This window comes from Heloderma suspectum, chromosome 1 (assembly GCF_057233095.1).
Source record: "Heloderma suspectum isolate Gila_16-S chromosome 1, 16-S_ref, whole genome shotgun sequence".
Lineage (NCBI taxonomy): Eukaryota > Metazoa > Chordata > Lepidosauria > Squamata > Helodermatidae > Heloderma > Heloderma suspectum.
The window spans coordinates 345,382,518-345,410,188 of NC_139458.1; the positions used below are offsets into that span (position 1 = coordinate 345,382,518).

A 27,671-nucleotide genomic window follows, 5' to 3' on the forward strand; every position below is an offset into this window, starting at 1 on the left:
AGGTTTTCATTCATTGATTTAGCATTTTTGTGCATTCGACCTAATGTTCATAAACTTTATTTCAGTTTATTCATGGCTTTCAAAATAAGGACATACAGAACGTTTCTTCTGTTTTAAAGATTATGAATATAATCTTCAGCATAAGAACAATATGGTAGTTCTAGGGTCCTGTTTCAAGTAGTGATGGGGAAGTTCTCCTTGGCTCTTTTCAGATTCGTACAGAACCTTTCTTGATGAGCATTCAGGAGAAAAAAAAGGTGTTTCCAAGAGTTCTCTACTGACTTGTAATGTTTGTGCATGTGTGTTTATGGTGATGAACATAAATGCCTCATTGCATGGGTAGGCAACCTTTTTGGACCCATGGGCGCATTTGGCAATTAGAGAAACTATTGTGGGCACCATCACAAAATGGCTGCCATGGGAGGTGTGGCTAATCACAAAGGACAAGTAAACTGGCCAAAAGACTGAGAATAAGGTGGAGGGGGTATGTGAGCCCCAACACTCTAAATAACTCCTTTGGACACATACTTGCAGTGCCAAGAGAAACCTGAAGGCAAACTCCTTTTCTCCCCCACCCCTCTGCCAGCCAGCTCATTCCTCCTATTTCTTTTTATCTCTTTTGCAGAGGTCGCTTTTTCTTTCCCCTCTTCTTTTTCTTGGTAGCTGAGCATGCTGCAGGGGAAAGTGATAGCCTGCAGCTGGCCACCATCTTCATTTCCTAAGGATGTCTTTGAGCCCCACCTGCAGCCCAGAGACATTCATGGGAAATGAAGATGGTGGCAGACCCTCACTTTCCTTCGAAGTGATCCCAGCTGCCGGTAAGAAAATTTGATAATTTAAGAAGTGAGAGGGGTAGGTCATGTCAGTGGACATCAGGAAAGATGCCCACAGACACCCCATTGCCTTCCCCTGCCTTAATGAATTTCCTCCTGAGAAATGTAAATGCAACAGCTTCTTTCCCACCCCAGCCCTCCCAGTAAAAACAAGCACACACCAAGGAACAAGACTGGGTTTTAGATCTGAATAGGGGTGTGGAGGAACAACCACATAAAATGTTGGAATATTTAAGGCAATCAACCCAACAGAGAGAAGATATTAATCAAATAAAAGACTGTTTGATCAGGTGGTCTGGTCATGTAGTTTAAAAACAAGAGTTTTATCCAGAGCAAGGGGTTATCATTAAATCACTTCCTCCACTATGAGACTGCTTGAGAAGTCTGGTCAGCTTCTGTAACTCTTCTTGTTGTTCCCCACACCTGTCCAACTGAAGTTCATTTAGTGAGGATGAGGGCCTGTACCATCATGGCACCCAGATTATGGAATGCTCTTCCCGGAGAGGCTCACCTGGCCCCTCATTGCCCATTTTTAATTCAGCTTTGAAAAATACAGACATTTTCGTTTCAGCAGGCATTCTTTATTCTCTTTTGATTGGTTTATTTGCTCTTCAGTTTCTGCTATTTTTATTCTTGTTAGCATCCTAGAATTCCAGAGTTGGAAAGGACCTTAGGAGTTATCTGTTCCAACCCCCTGCTCAATGCAGGATCTCCAGTGTGGATGCAGCTACAGCATCCCTGACAGATTGCTGTCCAGCTTTCGTTTAAATACCTATGGTGAAGGAGAACCCACATCACCTGAGGCAGCCTATTGCACTGCTTAACAGCCCTCATGGTTAGGAAGTTTCTCCTAATGTTTAGCCATAGTCTTCTTCCCTCCAATTTCCTGTCATTTATTCTAATCTGGCCTTCCGGGGCAAGGGAAAACAACTCTTCTCCCTGTTCTGCATGACAGTCTTTCAGGTATTTGAAGACCGCTATCACGTTTCCCCTTAATCTTCTCTTCTCCAGCTAAACATACCAAGTTCTTTCAACCATTTCTTATAGGACTTGGCTTCCAGACTCCTCATCATCCTGGTCACCCTTGTCTGGATGAATTCCAGTTTGTCTATGTCCTTCTTAAAATAAGGTACCCAGAACTGGACACAGTATTCCAAATGTGGCCTGACCAGCAAAGAATAGAACAGCAGTATTACTTCCTGTGATGATACTTTGCTGCTGTTAATGCAGCCTGTGATCTCATGGGTTTTTGTTGTTGCTTTGTTCTTTGTTTATATCTCATCTTGTTTTTCTATATATGATATTGTAATCCACCTTGAGTAGACATTTTGCCTAGAAAGGCAAAATATAATATCAGGAAGGAAGGAAGGAAGGAAGGAAGGAAGGAAGGAAGGAAGAAAACTTATGCCCAAGTACCAACAAAAAATAGCTGGCTTTGTAGTTCATGTAGTTTCAGAGCAAACAATGAGAGTTTAGGCATTTGCAGATATAGATTTGACATCTCATTTACTTTGTCTTATTTTGTTAAAATATTAAGAGAAACAGATTTTGCCCTGTTTGTGTTATACACGTTCACCAGTAAAGCAGCATATATTTTTTTCTGAGCATATCCTTAAATTGAGGAAATCTCTCTGCATTTTCTTCTGTGCAGGCGAATCAGCTGAAAAAATAAGTAGTGAAGTAGCTCAGATACCAGAATCGACGGAACCTGCTTTCAGCAGCCAAATAGTAAATAAATCTCAGGAAGAAATTGAGTCTGAAAAGAACCCAATTTCCAAGGAAATCTGGATGGACTATGAAGATTTCTGTATTTGTTTCCAGTAAGAAGTGCTTTTTTGTTGTGGGGCCTGTATCTCTGAAAATATAATACATTGGACTGTTGTGCTAAAAACACAGAGCAAGTTAGTTACACAAGCCCCATTGAAAGCAATGTAAAAATTAGTCATGACTAATTTGTCCCATTGATTTTGATGGGAGCTGTGCAACTCACTCACTTGCTCTGGATCCACAGAATATTCTGGCCTACAGAATCTTCTAAACAGGCATATTTGTGAAGGCAGCTCATGGTTGCTACATAAAAAGCATTCTCAGTCACTGCAGTGTATACCAGTCTTGCTGTAGTACATACTAGTAGATTTTCTTATAAACCCACAATACTGCTATCTGCTGGCTTTTGGTTTTTTATCTTTTGCTTAAGGACAATAAAGGGCATGTCTATGATATCAGGTGAGCTCCTCTGTTAAATTTGACATCTAGTTAAGCTTGGTTTGTTCGATATTAGCAAAATAAAGTAGCTTTTCTCCTTGGTCTAACCTTGGGAGAAGCTAATAATTTTTGCCAAAAAGCTACTTAGTTACAGAAAGCTGTAGCTGGACACATATCAAGTCAAGTTCTTTATGTACAAGTGTAGAATGGGCCCAATGGGCCACTAATCATTCAGTGGACCCAGGGCCAGTGTCAAGGGTTGGGCACCAGCTGAGGGTCCACACTCCAGCAGGGGCCCACTGACAAGTGCCCCCTGGACATGCTCTTCTTCTTCATCATCACTGCAACCTGCATTTTCACCTGCCTCGCTGGCGCGGCATGTTAAGGAAGCAAATGGTAGCAATTAAGAGAAAGAGGATGAGGAGCAATATCAGCTGGTGGTAATGGCAGCAAGAAGATAGGCTCACTGAGGGAGGGGGCCCATTGAGGTTTCCTTGCCCAGGGGCCTTCAAAAACCTGGAGCCGACACTGAGTCACTGAGTCTTCAGCTGAGGTCTCTGACATCTGGGTCTGATTTCATAGGTGGGTGGCCCAAGGCCACAAGCTAACATGGAAGAACCTTGCTGCAAGGATGGGTCAGAGGGACTAGAAATGCAGAGCACAAGAGCTCTGCATAGAAGGAGAGGAGTGGAGATTGCAAAGGCAAGGGTGAATTTGTACCTGACCAGGCAGACCTTTATGCTAAGGTGGAGACAACATCTGCACCCTTACAAGCCCAATTATTGGGTCAGTGGAGCTTTCTCCCTAAAGACCAATGGAGGGTGAGACATTCAGGGTGCAGCATGAGTCAGGATTTAGCAGGATGCACTGAACAATAAGCCTGAACCTCATAACATTCCAAATGCCTTTACTGTGCTGTAATGCCTTTACTGTGCCAATCAAAAGATCACAATTTGGGGCTGATCTTCTGGTTGGCACAATAAAGGTATTACAGCAACATGGATTTTGGAATTTTTCTTTTGGTCAACACAACTACCTTTGCTTTCTTCTCTAAATAAAATAAGTCCTTGTCCCACACTTCTGACTGGGAATCCTAAGTCATTGGCAAAATATGTGTAACTACTCACACAGGGATGTGCTTTTACCAGACACCAGACAATGAGATATTCAACATTTCAGATCAAATAAATAAGAGCAAACTATGAAAACACAGTTAGAGTGAAGTGAAATGAATGCACAGTGATATGGTCATTTTGCATAACATTTTTAGCATGTTGGTGAACTTAATCGATATTGCAGTTTTATCCATAATGGGCACATGTTGAGCACAGAACTGTATTTTTGTAAATCAGAGTTAATGTTTGTTATGATCCCGAGTTTAGCCTGAACATGATAAAGGAAACATGGAAGAGTTTTGTTATGGATGCAATCACTGTGATATATGAAACTTTAATTTGTGTCCATGACAACAGAGTTCAGGCAACCACTTTCAGCACGAGTACACCACCGTTATTCTATGTCAACCCAGATAGAAACTAAGCAGCCAACCACATTTCCTTGCCTAGACATTTCAGATCAGCACATTCATCTTATTTATTTATTCTTAACTTTTCTACAATACAGCACAAAACAACCACCTCAAAAAAAAAAGAGGGAAAATGTAGCTACATAAATTTGAATATATCAATTTCAATATGATTGAAAATATAGCTTTGGGAGAATTATATGTAAACTTCAACAAAAGCAGACCAAATATCCAAATAAGTATCCATTCACAGGTGGCGTCTATACACCACTTGTCCAAATGTTAGTGTTGTAAGGTCTTCAATCTATTGAATTATGGGAGGTGAGTGTTTATCCTTCCAATGTTGTAATGTCAGTCTCTTAGCTGTCAAAAGGGCACAGAGAATCCGTTTGTGCTGATCGTGCATTAACTTCCAGGAAGCAACTAGATAATTTAAAAGGACATGTACATCGGTAAATATTAAAGAGTGTTCCAATACAAAGACTATCCGTACAGTAACCTTTTCCCAAAAAGAGGCAACTATTTGGCATTGCCAGGACATATGGTTAAAAGTAGTATTAGCTACGTTACACTTCCAACAATTAGCTGACTTCGACAAACCCTTATTAAAGAGACATTGTGGCATCCAATAGAAGTAGAACAAGAGTTTTTGCTGAATAAGTGTAACCTGAGGTCCATAGACACTTCAGATACTGACACTAAAGTGGCGATCCATTGATTAGGCAAAATGGGACCATTAAAAAAAATTATTTATTTGATTTCTATACCACCCAATAGCCGAAGCTGTCTGGGCGGTTCACAAAAATTAAAACCACAGAGTGCAGCATAAAACAACGTAAATATGAAAGCGTAAAACCACAATATAACAATACAACCAGAATAAAACCTAGCAGAATAAAACAGTGCAGTTCCCTGCTCCATTTCTGCTTAAGACCTATATATCATATTTATTTCACCAATATTAAGTATTTATAAACATGGATCGTGAGTTGATATAACTTATCGGCCTCAATAAGTGCTTACAATAGCAAAGGAGACTGTGAAGCTGCATTCATCTTGGCTACCTGAGCTCATGGTGGCAAAGTTATCCTTTGAATAACCTGCAATGCAGGGTTTTTAGGACCTAGATAACATTCTTCCAAATACAGTCAGGGATACACAGAAACATTAACAAGTTCTGAATACAGAACAATTCCCATGATGTTGCCTTTGTTTTTATATATCTGCTTTTACTGAAGAGAAAACGGAGAGCCAGTGTGATGTAGTAGTTGGAGTGTTGGACTGGGACTCAGGAGATCTAGGCTGTAGTCCCCACTTGGCCATGAAGTTCATTGGATGCCTTTGGGCCAATCACTGACCCTCAGCCTAACATATCTCACAGGGTTATTGTGAGGATAAACTGGAGAGGAGGAGAACCATGTAAGACATCTTGGGTTCCTTGCAAGAGGAAAGAGGGCAGGATATAAATGAAATTAATAAATAAATAAAATAATGCTACCAACCCAAATAGGATAAGAAATAATGTTGCTAAGACTTTAAATGAACAATAGGCATTTAGAACCAAAACAAAGTAATTTGTCTGTCAGTAGCTATTAATGGACACAGATTATTTACATGTTTCCATTTCTCTAGGAGGCATATATTTGGAAATGAATTAGTACTACTATTACTACTACTAATAACAATAATAATCTAATACTGAGTAATTATCCAAGAAATATGAAGGAACTGTTTAGTTTCAGTGTTCTTATTATTCAACGGTGTGAGGGAGAGAATTCTTTATAATTGTTGCTAAAATAATCTTGTTCACTTTTCTTAGAAACTTGTATGTTTTCCACAAAACAAATACCTATATCTACACCTATCAGAAGTCAGATTTTAGGGTAAGTGAAATGACTGCATGATTTATTCTTCTTTTTGTAAATTGTAAGGGTATTATGCATCCGGATACATCTCAGTTTTGCATACGTTCTGTAAACATTTGCATTCACCAATAAAATATTAGTCAAGACAATGCTACTACCGAAAAAATTGATACAAATACTAAAAACACAAATAATTTCCATTAAAAGCATTATCATAATACTTTGAGATAAGAGATACTACATGATTTTGATTTTAATTGAGATCTAATAATAATTTGATATGTAATGCATCAAAAGTATACTTCTAAAAGCAAATGTTGTCAACAGTATAATTGCAAATTACATTTGTAATACAGTCGACTAAAGTTAATGACTCGGCACTCAGCCAATTCAATTATTCTTTGTAGCCCAAGAGTTCATTTAGGTCCTTACTGCCAAATTTGGGTGTCTGAAGGACCGTAGGATACTGTGGACCTTCCCCTCCACGGGCGAAGATGGAGGCTCACTCAGGGGAGGAAAGCCCACTGCAGAGGTTCTCCCTTGACCAGTACTGGAAAGCTCCACCACTGTGGCTACTTCACAGTGGCTGCTCCAACAGTGGGAAGGGCAAAAAGGGGGCATTTATGGGGGTGTCACGGGTGAATTGGGGTAGGATTTGGATCTAACAGATCCAAAGCTTTCTTGTTCCCTAGATGTGCCCCCAGAACAGGGGTGGGGGGTGGAACTTTGCCAACTCTGAAGCTGGAATAGTTATTTGTCCCTCTAATAGAAGCAATGGGGGATTTAAGACAAACCAAGAAGAAAAAAAGGGTTTTAAAGTGAGCTCAACAAGGCTTAGGAATTGGTGGTTCCTCTGCCACAGTTTTTCCCTCTCCCACCCCATATGATTACTCTGTTAATTATACAACTTATCACTGATCCGTATACTACCATCCTATTGATTGATTATTGATAATCTACCACTGTTGGCTTTATGCTACATTTGCAGTGGTTTTACATGTTTTATATGATGCACCTTTATTTGCACACAATAGATTACTATTTAATCAACCTGAAGTCAGTTATTTCGACACATAATATCACAAACCCTGATCAGAATATTGGGTTGAATTCAGATGTAGTCTTATGTAGATTTTTGAAATCAATGAGACTTTAGTCATGACTACCTTAAGTCCCACTGATTTCATTGAGTCTATTTTTAAGTATGGCAGAGTCTGCATCTAACTCATTATGTCTATGCCCTGTTCTGTGGCTTGTGTCAGCTATGATAGAAGTGATTCAGTTTGGAAGGGGGTATTCTTCCATGCCCCTACCTGCAGTGTGCAGTGCAGTCAGACCCTCCAATGCCCATATAGAGTTTTCCATGAACTGGAATTGCACCATACACTCACACATCCCCACTACATGCATAGCACTGTATGGAGCTCTGGACTGGGTAAAATATCATTAATATCTCAAGTTAACAAGTTTACTCACATTCAGCATTCAGTTGGGATTTTCAGTTATGTGGAATTAAACTATGCACCCTAATTTTACTTTATAAGAAAATCTGTCAGGGTATTTTAAGGGGGCCGCGGTGGCTTAGTGGTTAAGACGCTGAACTGCAGACTGGAAGGTCGGCAGGTCAGCAGTTCAAGACCCGAGTGCTGCGTGACGGAGTGAGCTCCCGTCTTCAGTCCCAGCTTCTGCCAACCTAGCAGTTCGAAAGCAAGAAATTGCAAGTAGATAAATAGGTACCGCCTCGGCGGGAAAGGTAACAGCGTTCCGTGCACCTCGGTGTTCAGTCATGCCGGCCACATGACCACGGAAGCGTCTTCGCACAGCGCTGGCTCTTCGGCTTAGAAACGGGGATGAGCACCGCACCCTAGAGTCGGACACGACTGGTTGGGGACACCTTTACCTTTACCTTTATTTTAAGTGAATGAAAATAACAAATTTGCCAAGAGTGAACATAATTGTGCTCCAGACCCCTTTTAGCTTCAAAACTTGTGTGGAATTTAAGCAATATGTTCTAATTAATTAAAATACAGTTGCAGAATTCATAAACTTCATTATGATAACTATTCTTCTCTGTGTTTTCTCTTTTAAAATACATAGGGCAGTATCCACTGCTGGCAATTCACCAGCTCTAAATACATTGCAGTAGCAAGCACAGTGGGAAAGTAGCGCTTCCTAGCTCACAACCCAAGAAACTACCAGTGGAGGCTGGTGGCTCTGATTTCAGTGGGGCTCTGATTCCACTCTGGGTTTCAGTCAGAACCAGCCAGAACTCTAAAGGAGCTATCAAAGGTGATGAACCTATATGGGGAATAGGGTTAAGCACCTTGAATAGCTCCTTTAGAGTTCTGGCTAGTTCTAACTGAAAACCTGAATGGATGTACAGCCCCACCAAAATCAGAGCCACCAGTCTCCACTGGAAACTACCAAAAGCTACCACTTCCAGAATGGGACAAGTGGACCTTCCTTCTGGAAGCTCCGCTGGCTGGTCCCATTCTGGAAGTGGCAATTACAGTTGGTTTCCAGTTTGATACTGCCCTAATGGGTAGTTTCCAGCACTGGCTACTACACTAATATTCATGTAAAACCGAAAGCTTTGATAAAGCTTTGGAGACCTTTCATTCTTCACTGTATACCATACTGTGAACTATACTGTTTGAAATACAACTCAAATGCTGCCAAATACAAGTTTGTTGCAAGGCTAGATAAAAATTAAATATGAATCTTTTCTCCTTACAGATGCTAGATGATCATGTCTCATATTATTTATGTGTGGACAGTTTGAAGCCTACTGATATCCTGGTTAGCTTTTCTGCATTAGTGCACTGGGGAGAGTCAGGAGGTAAGATCAGTACAAAGCAGAAAAAGAATGTTAAAATTGGATTTTTTCCCAGAGGTGCTCAAAGATAAAGAAAACTCAATTAGAGTAGGGGTGGGCAGAATGTAGATCTGGATCTGTTGGTAGATCACAGTGTGATTTACAGTAGACCAGCAAGGATTTCTGACTCCAGTTATTTAACAATAGCACCAACAAATGTCTTCCCTCCCTGCCCTAAATTATACTGCTGAAATGAAGAAAGCTGGGGATAACACCAGTCACAATCCCTCCACATAAAATTCTGAATTCTTCCTGGTCTCAGAATTCTTTAATCTTAAGTGTATGCTTTTTCTACCAGGCTCCAGCTGGTGGATCTCAGGATTTTCGTAAGAAGCAAAAGTAGTCACTGCAAATCTGAAGCCTGCCCACCATTGCATTTGTGCTGCAATATTTCTACTTTCCTATATATTGATGCATAGGTTGTCCTTTTACCAAGAGTATTTGGTGGAAATCTTGTTTGCAATTAAATGTTTAAGCTCAGAGCCTTTAATGGAACTATACATGTTAATGGGCTTAGTATTGCAGCTTTTATCTCCCACTCATCTAAGAAAAAAAGTCAGATAATTCAACCATCATTCTATCTGTAATAACTCTGAAGGAATTCTATGGTTTGCCAAAACTCACTGCTGAAAACCTGCAAGCAGGGGTGGCCCTCCCAATGTTTTGTGCTACAACTCCCATTAGCCCTAGCTAGCATAGCCAATGATGAGGGATGATGGGAGTTGTAGGCCAAAGCATCTGGAGGCCCACAAAGTGCCCACCCCTACCCTCAAGGGATATGGGAGAATAACACCTTTATATGGCTCAACTGTTATGGGAATAAACCCTTCTATTCTAAAAGGTGTCATCTTGTATGAAGCCATTGTCTACTTCAGTTTTATCACTAACTCTGTGTTACTTGAGAACCAATATATTAGCAGATCTATGTACTTTAGGTCTACTAAGATGACTTCCTTATTATTATCCTTTTTGGCTTTTTTGATGTTTTTTTCCTGCAAACTATACTGAACACTGCTTTTCTAATGCCTGTTTTCAAATCAGTTTAATTGACCTTGAGCAAAACACAATTTTGGATATCAAAGAATACGCCCTTCCATGCACCTACTTCCAGCTTCCAGATTTTGCTCCCTGCATGGACACTTTGGTAGAGTTGAGCGTCAGAAAAGCAGACAGGTTCCAGGAGTAAATCGGTATTGTATTACCAGAAAATTTCCCTTGGTTTGACTAGTAGGATATCAGTGGGTTTATTTCTGAACAGACATGCATAGGTTAGGGATGTATGAGAATTTTGTTACTATTGGTGAATCGTGAATGTGTCCCATTTGCATCCCCATACACGAACGTGAGCAGGAGCATAATTCTTGGGAAATTTTAACAATTTTTGAGCTTGCATTTGCATTCAAAAGTGTGCACTTGTGCAAATGAGCACTTCTGAATATGTGCATTCCCCCCCCCCCAATGCATTTTCATGCTTTAGCCTATGGGGGAAATGTGCATTTGAGGTGAGTGCTTGGAAAAGTGCACATTGTTTGATTTCAAAAATGTGCACTTTTTCTGGTTTTTTTTTTTTTTAAAGACACTCTCATTCAGGAGTGAGAACAAAGCGAGATGAGCATTGTAGTGGAAAACGGAGAACCTTTGTGAGCTCTACCATAGCTCATTCTCCCATCCCTACATGGGATTGCACTGTGAATTTTGCATTAGACTAAAAATTTAGTGAAACCCTTCCCAGTGTTTATATTCTACATAGATCTCCTATTCTGCCACACTCCTATTTCATGGCAGAAGGAGCTGGTTGTTTTTGTTGATTTGGGCATATAAAAAAGAACTAACCATTCTAGTGGTGTGCACAGACAGAACTGAAAGGGAATTTTCAAGAAGTCAAGTTGCCTCTGTGTTTGCGTGTATGCCTCTATTAAAGAACTTCACTTATGAATGTATGCTATTTTAATGCTCTTTTAAATCTTTTAATATGTAAGAACATATTTACATGATAGCCAAAGTGGTAATACAAATGACTACATCCCTGAAGGTTATTATTTATTGTTTGATTTTATTTAAAATATTTCTGTACTGCGTTTCATTAGTGCATTCCAGGGTGGTATACAAAATTTGTTAAGCAACATTAGTTCGAATCCTTTTTCCTCTCACTAGAGAATTGTCTCTCTATGACATTTTTGTGAACTGCCCAGAGAGCTTCGGCTATTGGGTGGTATAGAAATGAAAAAGAAAAAAAGAAAAAAGACATCCAACTATAAATGGAGACCTTACTGACCTAGGGATACAAAGGACATGTTACTGCCTTTCTCATTCCCTTGAATAGTAAAGGTCTTAAACTGTTCAAAGCAAGAAGCCCCTAAAGAAAAATGTGCTAGGCTGCAATTCTGTACCCATTTCCAGGGAGTAAGCCCCATCGAACTCAGTGGATTTACTTCTGAGAAGACATGTATAGGATTGCACTGTAAGGCTTTCTTATTCCTGAGTAGTCCATGCCGCTGAAGCTGGGAGAGTGCTTGCAAACTATAATTCACAGCTGCTTCTGGCAGAATGAAAAAGAAGTTGATGAACTTCTTTCTTTCTTTCTTTCGCTTAATAGTCTATTGTATTAGAAGACTACTGGTATTTATAAGCTAATAATTAAATTCCTTAATATTTAAGAGCAACAAATTCTGGGTTGCATCTTGGCATATATAAAGATAGATACGGTTACAGTTCAATCATGAAATAATTTATCTGTGCACTGTTTTTTATAGCTGTTGCACAAAAAGAAGATCACGTTCTGCCCAAGGGAATACTCATGGTTGAAAGTTTCTCATGGAAGAATCTAGCTCCAGGAAAATTAATCCTAAAGATCCATACATATGCCACTAAAGCTGCTGTGATAAGTCTTCCTGCTGGGTATGTGCCAGTCTCCTACACCTTTCCAACTCAGCAGTTAAAGAAGTAATAATCCTTAGCATTAGCGTTTTGAAATGTTCAAAGGCCTTTACACGCATCATTTCATAATCCTTACAACAACCCTGTTGGTGCCATTATTCCCATATTGCAGGGGAGAGGGGTGCCAAGGCCAAGAAATAAGTGTTTTGTCTAAGACTCCCTTATGAATTCATGACAGAGCTGAGATTTGCACCAGAAAGTAACTGATTCCCAGTTCAGTCTTTTACTTTTACAGCTCAATCTTATGTGCATTTCCTTACAAGTAATTTCTATTAATTTTTGTGTTTAATAGAATGAACTCCCTTGTAAGTGTATTTGGGATTGCAGCCTCAGTCACTATTCTGAATTAGCTCTCTACCTTAGCAATAGTTACAACACCCTGTAAGGTAGGATCATCTTATTACCCCCATATTGTAGATAGGGAAGATAAGGCTAAGAAAATAGTGGCTTGCTCAAGATCACTTAATGAGTAGCTGGCTGGGTTAACATTTGAATCAGGAGCTTCCCAGTTCACACTCTTAGGTACTGCACTAAACTGTTAGGCATCACATTTATATAGCAATGAATACTTATTTTGCAAAATGAGCTACACTTATATTTGCCAGGAGGTAGATGAAATACCAGTATGCCTTAGCACAATTTCACGTATAGCTTCTTTCAAGGGTTACAAACATCTGTGATCCATCAAATAGTCATAGAACAAAAGGAAGTCTTCTAAGTGTTAAATGTTCTGAGGTCCAAGCAACCAAAAAATAGATGAAAGAGTTTTGCTTGCACTGAGTGTTTAGAATTACTGTTATGTTTCAGCTATTTGGCTCATTAGCGTGCTTACTTTTTAAATGTAGGCGCCACGTGTTACTCTTCACTGCGAGTTCTCCCATAGGGCACCATATCCATCTGTGTAGTATGGTGCCATGCGTGTTTGGTGAAGAGGATATTGTTCTGCCAAACCTTGACAAGGTATTTGTTACCATAGCAATTGCAGCTATTTTCCCATTGATCACCATTGACTTTAAAGAGCTCTAACATTTTTTTCTTATCTCAGTGCTTGGCTTTCAAAAACAATGCGGCAAAGTTTTCATGCAGCAGTATTGTCCTAGACGCCATTTTATATTAAACATAAGGAAGGATTACATACTATAATAATCACTGTTAATACATATACATGCTTACACAGTCACAGAATATAAACGTTTATCCATGTATAATTAATTTATATTAAAACAGAAGAAATGTAATATCATTGGCACTAGTAGAAGGTTTTTCTTAATGGTTAGATGTTGCAGTAATAAAGTTCACAACAATTGATTATCTGCAAAATGTCCAACAGCATAGCAGAGGTGACCCTAGAAAATATGGTTACATCCAGGTCACTTTCTTGTAAACTGGAACTCTCTTTGCAGTTTTAAAATTAATGTGCTGCTTAAAGGATTGGGCATTTCCATTTGTTTAGGCATGCTCTTATTATTATTTTAACGGACCTATGCTTTATAATTCAGTTTTGTGTGGCTGCCTAGATTTATTTTTGGTTTTACTGTGCTTTATGTTTTATATATTGTTATGAGCTGCCTTGGAAGGACTATGTTATGAAAGGTGACCAATAAACAAATATATAATTAGAACAATGGCTTTAGGCGTGCCCAGACAGATCTTTGGCTTTACCAGAGCTACACATCCCAATAAAATATAGCAAACTGTTTTTGAAAGACTTCACAGTTTCAAAAGGAGTTTGCCAGGTGGGTTAGTGGGTTCCTGCCTGAGAAACACAAGTCACCTCGAGTTAGAGAATTCTCAGGTGTGGATGGCAGGCACAGTTATCACTGCAGAAAGGGTTAAAATGCTTGAGAAACTAACTCCCCAAAGCAGATACCCTCAAGTCATGGGCAGTATGCAAGGGGCCTCTCCTGGTAATTCTGTTGCACAAGCAGGACCCACTACTTATGCAACAGAGATTTAACGCTTCCTATGGGAAGCCCTGAAATGAGCAGAAACGCTCATTTCTGCATTGGGACAGATTGGTGGAGCTCCCTGATGTGAGTTCCACTGCCCTGCTCCATTCCAGAAACAAGCATTTCTGTTTGTTTCTGGTTGCTCCTGGACGTGAAATATCAGTTGCACAAGTGGTGGTGCAATGAAATCAGAATTGGCAGGGGTGCAACGGAAACAGTTGGGGCTCAGCACCCCGTTGGATACTGCCCTATGAATTGAATTTGTTTTCCATGTAAGGAATGAATAAATACATCTTATTTTGATTATTTGAGAACAGCCAAAACACCAGTTTCACCTGGAAGAGGGTAATATGACTCTGGAAAACCAAAGGAATGCAATCTGTGCTATAGCAGTGGCAGAATAAGAAAATAAAAATCCATCATCATAATTGTTATGGTGTCAGTGGAAGTACATCCACAGAGAAATGCCCCTATGCCAGCAGCATCTGGAAGGAACTAAAGCCACAGGAGATAAGTGTCAGGATTCCTTTTGCCCCCACTGAACTTCAAATGCCAAAACAAACACAGACAATAGGCTTCAATCTATGGCTTTTAATCCATTACCTCAAAGGGTCATACAGTTGCAAATTCTCAGTGACTCTCAGTCTACAAGGAAATGCCTTCAGGGGGTTCAAAAGATAGCTATGAAAGTTGCCCACCATTTGAAAGAAAGTCGGTCTCAGTAGCCTAACTTGAAGTGTGGAGGGAGGTCGAGAGAGAGATTGAGAGAGAGAGAGAGAGAGAGAGAGAGAGAGAGAGAGGCTTCTAAGAGCTGCTCTTCACGCAGGGCCAGTCGGATAGACCTTCTAAGTTCCACCCCAGCCATCTCCCTCTTGGCTCTGCATCTGCGCCTTGCATCTATTAATTCAGATTCCCCAAACCCCGCCTCTCCCTGTTCGCTTTCTTTCACAGGGGTGTGTGAAGAGGGACCTTCCTCTTCCAGCTGGACCTTTGAAACCTGAGGAGCCTGTCTAGCCTTGTCTGGAACTGCCTGGGAACATACCTCCCCCATGTCTGGCAGTTCTTCTTCAGAATCTGAACTACTCTCCCACTCTCTGCACTCAGAAGCACTCTGTCCTGACAATAAGTTAGTTTAAAATATGAAGCTCTGCACATGAGCAGAGTCTCATTTATGAGGGTTGCCCAATGTTCTGTTTGCTTTTTGCTGTAACACAGGAGTGGGGAAAAGGTAGTTCAGGATCTATTGGTTGATCACTGGATGATTTGCATTAGATCAACATGATTTCTGACACCCTATTTTTTAACAATAACAAATCAACAAAAAGGCATCTCCCCCATCCTTCTAAAGTAGGCTATTATAATCTCTAATCTGTAGCAACTCAACTGTAGGTTTGTATTTGCAATATATGGCTCATGAGGTGCAGGAGTAGGTAATTTCTTTATTTTTTATTTATTTTATTAAATTTCTTAATCACCTATCTGGCCGGTCACCCAGCCACTCTGGGCGATGTGCAATGGTACAATTTAAAACAGTAAAATTATACATTAAAACATTATTTAAAAATACCCTAACCCACCCCAAATGCCTGCCTGAATAACCACGTTTTCAGTGCATGGCAGAAGCTCATTAAAGAGGGGGCATGGCGGAGTTCCCTAGGGAGGGAGTTCCACAGAGTGGGGGCCACCACAGAGAAGGCCCCCTCCCTTGTCCTCACCAGCCTCGCTGTCCTGGCTGATGGGACAGAGAGAAGGCATCCGAGGCTGATTTTGTTAAGCGGCCTGTCTGATGCTGCTGGAGGCACTCCTTGAGATAGGCTGGGCCGGAACCGCATAGATTTTTAAAGGTCAAAACCAACACCTTGAATTTGGCCCAGAAAACAACTGGTAACCAGTGCAACTCCTTCAGTAATTGGCTCCACCCCCGAGCTACCATTTTGGATCTGGCTCCATTTGGTGGATCTCAGGGTTCTAGTAGAAACCAAAGTAGATCTCACAAGCCCGCATCTCCACCAACGTATCAGGAATGTAGCAGTTGTAAAGCATGAAGTAGGGAGTGAGGAGGAGAGAACTGGCTGCCATTTGAAGTCAGTGAAGTAATACACATCAGTATCTAAAGTGGGTGTCCCTGTGAGACCATTCAGTCCAAATCTTATAACAATAAAACGAAAAACAATAAATAAAGCTAAAACAAACTGAAACAAACACAGAGCTCTAATGAAACACCCTTACCGTCGCCATCTTGCCTCCTCCACCCCAAATACCACAATGACAGGAAGTTCTTTGTGCAAACTGCAATGAGGAATTTAAAATTTGGTTGCTGCCTTTCTTAATACTACTGGCCAAGGGCAAGTGCCCAGCTTTTTTTCTCCAAATCCTGTGGGAAGAAAATCCTGCAAAATAATTGCAGTATGAACTCCATGAGGATCTTGACAAGCTCAACAAATGAGCAGTTGGAGCTGACTTTCTGCAGGATTTTCTTTCCAGTGGATTTGTTCAGTAACACTGACAGCGTGAGCAAATAAATGTATATATAGAAGATAGCTCATGCTGCTATTCATTCACTTCAGCCTGTACAAGTACCTTCAGCTCCTTTACATGCTAGCAATTCTGTATGATTTAAGAGCATAATCATGAGTAACATAGGTGCTAAGCACTAATTCCTAGTGGATTGAATTTAAGATATATATGCTTTTGGAGTATTAATAAACTTTCAATAGTTCTGTCTGCATTTTCTCCCCAGGAGAGCTACCGGTTTATGGAGCAAGCTGCAGCTATCATGAAAGCTATTGGAACTGTGCTAATTAATTTTGGACAGGCAGAAAACCTACCCAAAGCCATGAGAGCCCTGGAATTAACTCACTGCCCTCCTGGCCTCTGTGGCACAGGAATAGCTAGAGAACACTTCAAGGTGAAAAACAAGTACCTAAACCTTCTCTTAAACTGTAGAATAGCTTGTATGTGTTCATCAAATGATGTTTTTGTAATGAAGCCCATTAGCTGAATCGCATAATTACCAAAATTCAGTTTGTCTCCCATGTAATGACATGTAAACATGCACTCAGGTAAACATGTTCTTATTAATTACATTACAGGTAATTTGAAATGTCTAAGTATTCCTCAGTGTTGACAAAAAGCCTAACACTGTACCCTGTTAAAATGAACTAATAGGGGTGTAAGTCAACTTGACTACACTGATTTCTGTGCTCTGGCTGCTCAGTGACAGATGAATGGAGAATCAGAATGTAGAATACTATGCTCTCCAGGCAAGGTGATACTTCATCAGCTCAGCTAGTTCTTAGACACTTAGGATGCAATCCTAAGTAGAAAGGCGGCCACCTCCGACCTCGGAGGCAACTGCCTATCCAAAGCAAGTCAGGAGAGACATGGGGGGATTGTTCCCTCCGCACCTCTCCTGCCTTGCTCTTTTTCACTAGACAGCCATTTTCGGCTGTCTAGCAGTGGGGGGCTGGCCAGAAGAGGAAGCTGCCATACAACACATAGGATGTGTCGTATGCGCAGCTCTGCACCCCCAGCCCCGCCCCTTTTCAGTCGCTCGGTGCTCATTTTCCGAGTGTCAAGGATGGAGCTTCTCCGCGTTGCCTCCGAGGCAGCATGGACGAGGGGGGAGGTCGGTTCCCAGAATAGAGCATATCCTATGGCCTGCTAGACAGTGGCTTGCTCTCTTAATAAATGATAAATAATAATCTTGCTCCAGTGTGCCACACAGGGGATTTTTGAATAATGCAGACAGAGGGAGGACTAATTGCAGAGTCTTCAGGACAGGTCCTTCTCCTCTAACTGCTCAAGACATTTTTTCAACAATAGAGAAGTGAAGTAAGGTAGGGTACGCCATACCGGGCATGTGAGGGAATGCTCCTTTAAAAGGATTATACAAATTCATGGAGGGCAGGGATATCAATGGCTACTAGTCATGATGGGTATATATTACTATCAGAGCACATATGCCTCTGTATACCAGTTGCTGGGAAACATGAGCAGGAGGATGCTGTTGCATTCATGCCCTGCATGTGGGCTTCCCATTGGGGCATCTGCTTGGCTTTTGTGGGAAACCGGATGCTGGACTAGACAGGACTTTGGTGTGAACTAGCAGCATCTTCTTATGTTCTTATTCTGCAGAAGCTAATGGGACTGAACTCTCAATTTCTTAAAGCAAAATACTTCAAGTGAACTGGGCTTTAGATTGGGCTTTCATTTATTAACATTATTGTTATAATTACTGCTAAGTTGTAAGTTTTTAAAAACGGCAATATGCCTCTGAGTATCAGTTTCTGGGGGACATGAGTGGGAGGTTCTGTTTCACTTATGTCCTACATGTGGGCTTCCCATGGGCATCTTGTTGGCCACTGTGGGAACACAATGCTGGACTAGATAGGTCTTTAGTCTGATCCAGCATGGGTCTTCTTATGGGCAGTATCCAACTGTGTTATTTTGCTAGTGCAAATGGCATTGCACTAATGGAAACTAGTTCAGAACGATGCGCAAGAGGAGAATACAACTAAAGTTACGCTTGCCCAGCCTTCTGGGCAAGCGGTTGTGCATTATGCACAACAAAAAGATTCAGGGGAGCTCCACTAGTGTTAATTGAGTTTGTGGAATGGCACTGTTGTATACTGCCCCAAATGTTTACATTATTGCCTAAAATTTGAACTGCCCCACCAGGGCCCTGTCAACATGGCACCACTTTCACCCTTCACTCCATTGGAACTGCGCAGCATTTCAGCTTCGAATTAGCTTCTGCTGCGGTACACTCGCAATTTACTGCAGGATTCCTAGCAGACGTCACCGTACCCTTTTTTTGCCACTGTTTTTTTAATGTGCAGCTGTGCAGTCCCGTGAGCATGTGGGTGCAGCACTTCAGTGGCTGTTTTGTATTTTAGGGGTTCTGTTGTGTCTGTCCGTCCCTTGTTAGGTAAAATGTGGGTGTTCTGTGCTCCTTCTTTTCCATGCCATCCATTTGTCAATTCCCCAGCCTGAGACTCTCGCAATGGTTTTCACTCACAAGGCATGAGAGGTATGTGCCTATCCATCAGTCCAAAATGGTGGCTGGAGTGAAGTTGGTCCTCCCCCAAGACCCCCCTGGCCCTTGGGTACTGAGTCCAAAAGCAACCATTGTGAAGATACAAAGCTGCAAAAATGTGTGGAAGTGTAATTAAATAAATGAAAACGCCTCTCTGTGCCTCTGTAACTGCGCAGCTGCGAAGGGACGGTGGGAGTAAAGGAGCGTCACAGAGTGATGCAAGCACTGTACATACCTACAACACACCCACTGCAAAATGCAAAATCAGTTTGGGAAAGGGACAGACAGCTCACAACCACGGGAAACCCGCAGCAAACAAAAAACATTGCAGCAAAATGCCTCCTTGGAAATCCGCATTTTCCGAGAGAAAACCATGGATGGCTGCGAAGTGGTGACTAGGGATGTCAGAGAAGTCTGCCACGGATCTCGGTGAGGCCGAATGCCAGTGCATTCGGCCCCCCGGAATCCGTGGTGGAACGAAGCCCCCCAGCCCCCCCCCCACGAAATGGGCCCGGAACGGAGCACCTACCTGCTGCCGTCCGCGCTGACTTGCGAATGGCGGCCGCGTCTGTGGCCACTATTCGCTTCTTCCATATAGCCATGATAGGCTACATAAATACTTACGTAGCCTATCACGGCTAACGCAGGGACACCATTTGCGTCCCTGCGGAAGCCATGATAGGCTACGTAAGTCTTTACGTAGCCTATCACGGCTTAACTAAGGGAATGCAAATGGCAGTAGCTACGGCGGCCACCATTTGCATTCCCTTTTTTTTTTTTTTGCAGTGATAGCCTACGTAAATATTTACGTAGGCTAAAACAGCAAAAAAAAGGGAACGCAAATGGCGGCCGCCGTAGCTGCCGCCATTTGCGTCCGCTGGTTTGTGGGTTTTTTGCCGTGATAGGCTACGTAAATATTTACGTAGCCTATCATGGCAAAATACAGGGACACAAATGGCGGCGGCTACAGCCAGATGTCCGGCTGCAGGCGGCCCTGGCCGGCGGCTCTGCGGAATCTCCGCAGAGAGGAGCCGGCCGGACAGAATTTCCGGGGGAGGGACGGAGCGCCTCCCCCCCACCGTGAATGTCATCCTTCGAAAAGGTAAGTGACTTTCATACATCCCTAGTGGTGACTGTGTCATCTGTCTCGAAGGACCTTGACTCGCAGCCACCCTGGAGTAAAAGGCTCGTGTAGATGGGGCCCCTGTGACTAATATTAAAATGGTACATTTTTTTGTGCTGGTTGCTGTTTAGAAGTTATGTTAATTAAAAATTTTGGTAGTAGTAGTATATATCTTATACTGTGATCAGATATATAAATGTCATTTATGTTTTCATTAGATCTTAAGATAGTAACCACATAAGGTGGTGATTACTGATAAGGTGATACCAAAGGAAATCTCATTTAGTAGGTTTTATAGTTCCTACTCACCCGCTGTATCTAATACTCAAACATATAGGCTGGTATGTGAACATATAGGTTGGTGCGTGTCTTTGTTAGGGATGTCAGAGAATTCCTCCACGGATCTTGGTGAGGCCGAATGCCAGTGCATTCGGCGCCCCGAAATCCATGGCAGAACGAAGCCCCCGCCCCCCCATTCCACGAAAGGCGCGCGAAATGGAGCACCTACCTGCTGCCATCCGGGCTGACTTGCGAATGGCGGCCGCGTCTGTGGCCGCCATTTGCTTCTTCCATATAGCCATGATAGGCTACATAAATACTTACGTAGCCTATCACAGCTAACGCAGGGAAACCATTTGCGCCCCTGCGGAAGCCATGATAGGCTACGTAAGTCTTTACGTAGCCTATCATGGCTTAACTAAGGGAATGCAAATGGCGGCGGCTACGGCGGCCACCGTTTGCGATCCTTTTTTTTTTTTTTGCCGTAATAGCCTACGTAAATATTCACATAGGCTAAAACGGCAAAAAAAAGGGAACGCAAATGGCGGCCGCCGTAGCCACCGCCATTTGCGTCCGCTGGTTTGTTTGTTTTTTGCCGTGATAGGCTACGTAAATATTTACTTAGCCTATCATGGCAAAATACAGGGACACAAATGGCGGCGGCTACAGCGACTGCCATTTGCATCCCTGCAGGCTGCCCAGGAGCTGGATGTCTGGCTGCAGGCAGCCCTGGCCGGCGGCTCTGCAGAATCTCTGCAGAGAGAAGCCGGCCAGACAGAATTTCCGGGGGAGGGACGGAGCGCCTCCCCCCCACCATGAATGTCACCCTTCGAAAAGGTAAGTGACTTTCGTACATCCCTAGTGGTGACTGTGTCATCTGTCTCAAAGGACCTTTACTCACAGCCGCCCCAGAGTAAAAGGCTCGTGTAGATGGGGCCCCTGTGACTAATATTAAAATGGTACATTTTTTTGTGCTGGTTGCTGTTTAGAAGTTATGTTAATTAAAAGTTTTGGTAGTAGTAGTATATATCTTATACTGTGATCAGATATATAAATGTCATTTATGTTTTCACTAGATCTTAAGACAGTAATCACATAAGGTGGTGATTACTGATAAGGTGATACCAAAAGAAATCTCGTTTAGTAGGTTTTATAGTTCCTACTCACCCGATGTATCTAATACTCAAACATATAGGCTGGTATGTGAACATATAGGTTGGTGTGTGTCTTTGTTAGGGATGTCAGAGAATTCCTCCACGGATCTTGGTGAGGCCGAATGCCAGTGCATTCGGCCCCCCGAAATCCATGGCGGAACGAAGCCCCCGCCCCCCCAACCCTCGAAAGGCGCGCGAAATGGTGCACTTACCTGCTGCCGTCTGTGCTGACTTGCGAATGGTGGCTGCCCTGTGGCCGCCATTCGCTTCTTCATCATAGCCATGATAGGCTATGTAAATATTTACGTAGCCTACCACGGCAAGCTAAAAAAAAAAGCGTACGCAAATGGCTGCGGCTACAGCGGCCGCCTTTTGCATTCCCTATTTTTAGCCGTTTTAGCCTACATAAATATTTATGTAGGCTATTACGGCGAAAAAAGGGGGAATGCAAATAGCGTAGTGGGCACCGTTCGCGTTCCTTTTCTTTTCGCCGTTTTAGCCTACGTAAATATTTAAGTAAGCTATTACGGCGGGGGGGAAAAGGAATGCAAATAGCGCCCACTACGCTATTTGCGGTCCCCTTTTTTTCGCCGTAATAACGGCTAAAAATAGGGAACGCAAATGGCGGCCACCGTAGCCGCCGCCATTTGCGTGCACTGTTCTGTTTTGTTTTGTTTTTCGTCTTGCCGTGATAGGCTACGTAAATACTTAGCCTTTCATGGCAGCTCCGCTGGACACAAATGGCGGCCAGTACGGCGGCTGCCATTCGCGTCCGCAGCAGTCCGTCCACGGCCGGAACTCCGTCCGCGGACGGCCCTGGCCAGGGCTCCGCAGAGCTGACCAGGCAGGATTCCGGGGGGAGGAACGGGTCACCTCCCCCCCTGTCGAGGATTTCGGGGGGAGGGACAGAGTGCCTCCCCCCCACCGCGGATGTCCCTGGATGAAACCAGGTAAGTGTTTCGGACATCCCTAGTCTTTGGCTATATTTTCTCTGAAAATGATGAGTAGAAAATATAAAAATATCCATTTAGAACAATTTGCTGACAATTTCTCTTTTATATTTTAGGCTTTCAATAATGCTTTTTGGCATTTGATGAAGCAAATATTAGGGAATATTCCTCCCCACTATGAATTTGCTTACAGAAGTTTCACTTTGGATTTTAAACACAGTGACATGTTGGTTGAAGATACTGAATCCTCAGGTAGTATATGAAATTGTAAAATAATTTATGAGCGATATTTGTTTTTACATAGTCTATTGATAATATAGGATTAAAGAAAAATTCAGCTGAATGTTGCAAAGTCCAGCCATTCCTAAATACTGCACCCAATAGCTAGGCAGCAATTCCCTCATGAAGTTGATGGCTCCCATGTTTTTGTACCTCATACAACAGAGGTAACATAATGTGGGTTATTTTATTTTGTATTATTAAAACACCTTTATGCCATTAAATTTGTGTGAGTGTGTGTGTGTGTGTGTGTGTGATGCTTGAAGTTTCTCATTTAATTACAAAAGCCAGTAGTGAGTCTCAAGCAATTACCCTAGCATCATCGCGGAGATGGAAATGAAGGAATACTAGGCAACATTAGCCCTGCAACATCTGAGCATTGTTGATTCTCTTAGGTGTGATGATGGAGCAAAAACCCTTCTTACAAAAATGAAAACCTTCATACTTACCTTGTCACCCAAACTGTTGAGGGTATTAGTGGTCCCCCATATAGTATTATTGTCAGGATGCACAGAGCATACTAAACATGATAAAGTATTATTAGTAAAGCTAAGAATAATTAGGGTAAGCCATGACCTTTTTTAATGCTGAATACATAGAATAAACATCCATGGATGTTAATTCAGGTCTTGAAGTTTGATTTTGAATTGTGACCTTCCCACATCGTAGAATATCTCACCAATTTTTCCTATTTTCTTTGAACTTCAATTATTCCATCATCAGTGCAATCATTCAAATACTCAGCAAGACCAAAGGAAGCGCGCGCGTATATATATATATATATATATATATATATATATATATATATGTTCTTGAACTTCAATTAGTTCCTGACACAAAGAGAACAGCACATCACTTACCTAAACTTGCAAGACATGAGTCTCGCACTCAATACAAAAGTAAACTTAGTGAAAATTCAATTTGCATTTTATGTTCACAAACTACTAAGTGTGAATACATTACACCTGATGTGAGAATGAAACTGTCCAAGTTGACTCTTTTGAGGTCATTTGGATCAAGCAAAAGGTCCAGCCTTTTGTGTCTAGAAGTTACCAGCCAGAGCTCCATAAAGTTACATGCACCCACTGTTGTTTGCTACATGCATCTGAAAATCACCGGTATATTGCCTCTGAATAAGCCATTTCTGTTTTTAGCAATCATGGCTAAAAGCAACTAATATATTTTCTGTGAATTTGTCAAAGAACCATCTGAGCTACAGGCCATCTAATCTGGACGTGGATGATCCTGAATCCTTTTAAATGCGATTAATATGTCTTTGTTAATTCTTTGCACACTGTTCCAGATAGATAGATAGATAGATAGATAGATAGATAGATAGATAGATAGATAGATAGGAAAAAGCTAGTAGTCCATTTCTGTTGAACTCTAACACTTCTACTATACCTGGGTATGAGCCTGACAAAAATGGAGAACTGAAAGGGCTAGAACAGGGGTGGGCACACTGCCCCCAAAGCACAAGTGGGACCTACAACAAAATGTTGCAGGGTTGAGCGCTCCTGTTCAGGAATACAGCCAGCCAGCTATGTCCTCTTCCAGGATCATCTATTCTTTTCCCCAGCCCTGGGTTTCCAGCCTGCATTCTATGGCATATTATGTCCCCATTGGACTGTTTTGATAGTTACGCTCCCATTAGTGTTCCTTTAAAAACATTGCACTTCAAACCTTGGGGTTCCCCCAAGCCTGCTGATACTTCCCTCTTGTGCATGGATGGTACTTTTTTGGCTAAATAAGGATCCAGGCTTAGAAAATTAAGTCTGCATTACATTGTAAAACCATGGAATAGCACTTATTTGTTTAGATATGTTTTAATTGACCTGGTTCACATGACACAACAGCCCACCATGGCTTAATTTAACCATGACTTGTTTTAGGGTTATTTGAGGGTGGTCGAAGTCTTGAACAACCCCTCCTGCATGGGTTTGCATGACATGACAAGCCTCAGCAAACCTGGCGCCTTCTTGCACCATGCAAAAATGGCACCTGCGGGTGCCCAGCACGGCGCGACAGCCCCTGTGGGTAAATTAAGCCATGGTGGGCTGTTGTGCCATGCAAACCAGGTCAGTATCTTTCTGAGCAAAAGGTCATCTCAGGTTGGTTCATGAATAAGAATACAGAACAATTTAAAAGATATAACAGAATAAAAAACATACTGCTCCAAACCACACTGTTGCTTTTGGCAAACGAGACATCAGTATTGTGATTTCGCTAGCAGTTAAATTTGTACTGATTTATTTTTTCAGAGCTGGCAGACATGAATGCTGTTCTTTGGCAGAACAAAGATCCCACACCTGAAGAAGAAGAAGCTGCAGTTAAACTTCAGGCTGCCTGGAGGGGGACTTACGTCAGGCTATTAATGAATGGCAGAAAACCAGGTCAGGATCCTCCACCCTTGCCTGCTAATCACCTGTTTTTAAAGTAGATGTTTAATGTAAGGCCACTCCGATAATTTGGCTGATTTTTATTTTCAGCCAGTTGTGCATGTGGGGGAATCGGGGTGGGAAATCAGTCTGAAAATAAGGGAGGGAAGAATTTTCAGAGAAATTTTTGTTTGAGGGGGGCTTGTGCACTTACCTTAATCATTAAAGTTATAGGTAGCTGAGAGTTGAGGGTACTTTCCTTTGAATCTTTAAAAAATTGTGCTGCTGTCTGGCACTTCGCCATTTCCCATGCTTTCTGTAGTGCCCATGTGAGAACATTACATCATGACATCCTCCCACTGGCATTACAGTGGGAAAGTTTGCAGATTTCCTCTTCACTTAAAAAAAGTGCAGACCTCAGCAGGGATGTATGAGAAATTCATTTCAGTTTGTTTTTGATCAGGATTTTACCTAGTTCACACCTTCCAGACCAAATACGGACTTAGATGCAATCTGTGGTTGAAGTCCTTACGTTTATGAGCTTCCAATGTGATTTGCAGACTACCACCCCCAAAATGTGTTCAACAGCATGTGTACTTTTCAAAAATGCATATATTTCAAAATGACTACATTTCAAAAATGTGCATGAATACACTTTCATCATAGGAGAAGAATGCATACACTTAAAATGAGCATATTAAAAATGCATACATTTCAAAAGGAATACATTTCAGAATGCATATATTTCAAAATGACTACATTTCAAACATGCACACAACTGATGTGTACATTTGGGGAAAATATGCATGGAAATATGTACAGATTTTCATGTGAAAAGAAAAGAACAAAGCTCGCAATCTGATACGGACCTGAGTTGGAATGAGCTTTAAGATGGAATTCAAAGAACGTTGACAAGCTCAAGTTTTGCTGATTAGCACACCCCTAGCTCTCAGGCCCGCCACAGACAGCTTCTCCCAGCTGTCTCACTTCCTGAAATGTTTATGGGAAGACATCATGATGTCCCCTCACAGGCATTCCAGGAAGAAGGGGGAAGCTACAGAGTGCTGGTGAGTAACACTAAGATTTTTTTTTTTTTAAGTGAAAGCAAGAACACTCATAGTTCTTGGTCACCTCATATTTACTAATAACCTAACTTTTTTGTTGTTAAATTTCAGGTACAAAGGAGAATGCTAAAGTCAAAGAAACACTTCAAAAGTTGTGGGCTCTAATAGAGCCAAATTTTGAACAATGTTCCTTGATGTTATTGAGGTAATATGCCCCATGGTTTCTGCAATACCCAAATATATCAATCCATGTTTTGCCTCAGAAAAGCATGCTTTCTTCTTCTGTTTTCTCCTGGAACAACTGATCTGCATCTCTGAATGCACTATAGGGAAAGCCTTGTTGGGCCAGATGTGGTCTGTGGCTCAGGGGCATTGTGTTGTCAAATGTTTATCTAAAGCACATCTCCACTAATTGAGCCAAAACAGTAGCTTTATTTTCTGGAGGCAATAGTGTATTTACAGTATTGCTTCATATGGGTCAGATTGGTTGTTGTTGTTGTTGTTCTTACTCTTGTTATTAAAATGTATGTGTCACTTCCCAGCACAGACAGCAGTCTCCAAGCAATTTACACACAGAAGTATAGAAATGTATAATTAATATTACAGGAAAAAAGTAAAAAATCAATATAAACCATAATCAGCATAATAATGAAAATAAAAATGAGCACCATAAAAACATAATATAAAAACAATACAGTACGAAGTGTTCATCCACAATACACAAAATCACCCCCTCCCCCAACTTCCAGCCTAGAACAAAAGCAGCCCACAATAGCTCCTTGTCTGTAGGATTGTTCTCTTAACCTCACAAACTGTTATGGGTGCTGGTGGTAAGAAAGAGCCTATATGAAATTATTTTACAGACAGTCCCGCCATAGGTAAAAAAGGAAAGCACTCAAAACATATACAATGACACACATGAACAAAGCTTGATTGTAAGGATGAAACAAAAGTGTAAATAATACTCTATTTAGTTGTGAAATTAACATTGTTTATTGGACCAATGTTTCAGAAATATATGAAGAAATATCAATGCGTAACTTGATTTTTGCTCATTTAAATCATTTATTTCAATTCCCTCCATTTAAATTGGGGTGGGCAACATGTGGCCTGGGTATTGCCCCTGCAGTAGGCTTCGAACTCTTAATTTAGAGGTGCCAAGATAGTGATAAATGAGATCCAGGTTTACTTACAAGGAGTACTTTATTGAGTACAAT

The 27,671-nt window shown here is 41.6% G+C and overlaps 1 protein-coding gene across 1 annotated transcript in view; it reads left to right on the top strand.

Moving 5' to 3' along the window:
* ADGB (androglobin) overlaps positions 1 to 27,671 on the top strand; it is a 122,142-nt gene that overhangs the window by 54,801 nt on the left and 39,670 nt on the right. Inside the window, exons 15-23 of the mRNA XM_084831870.1 lie at positions 2,485 to 2,653; positions 6,383 to 6,446; positions 9,165 to 9,267; positions 12,057 to 12,201; positions 13,086 to 13,200; positions 16,930 to 17,097; positions 22,850 to 22,985; positions 25,274 to 25,405; positions 26,566 to 26,659. Coding sequence (XP_084687996.1) covers positions 2,485 to 2,653; positions 6,383 to 6,446; positions 9,165 to 9,267; positions 12,057 to 12,201; positions 13,086 to 13,200; positions 16,930 to 17,097; positions 22,850 to 22,985; positions 25,274 to 25,405; positions 26,566 to 26,659 — 1,126 coding nt within the window. The remainder of the gene's footprint in view (positions 1 to 2,484; positions 2,654 to 6,382; positions 6,447 to 9,164; positions 9,268 to 12,056; positions 12,202 to 13,085; positions 13,201 to 16,929; positions 17,098 to 22,849; positions 22,986 to 25,273; positions 25,406 to 26,565; positions 26,660 to 27,671) is intronic.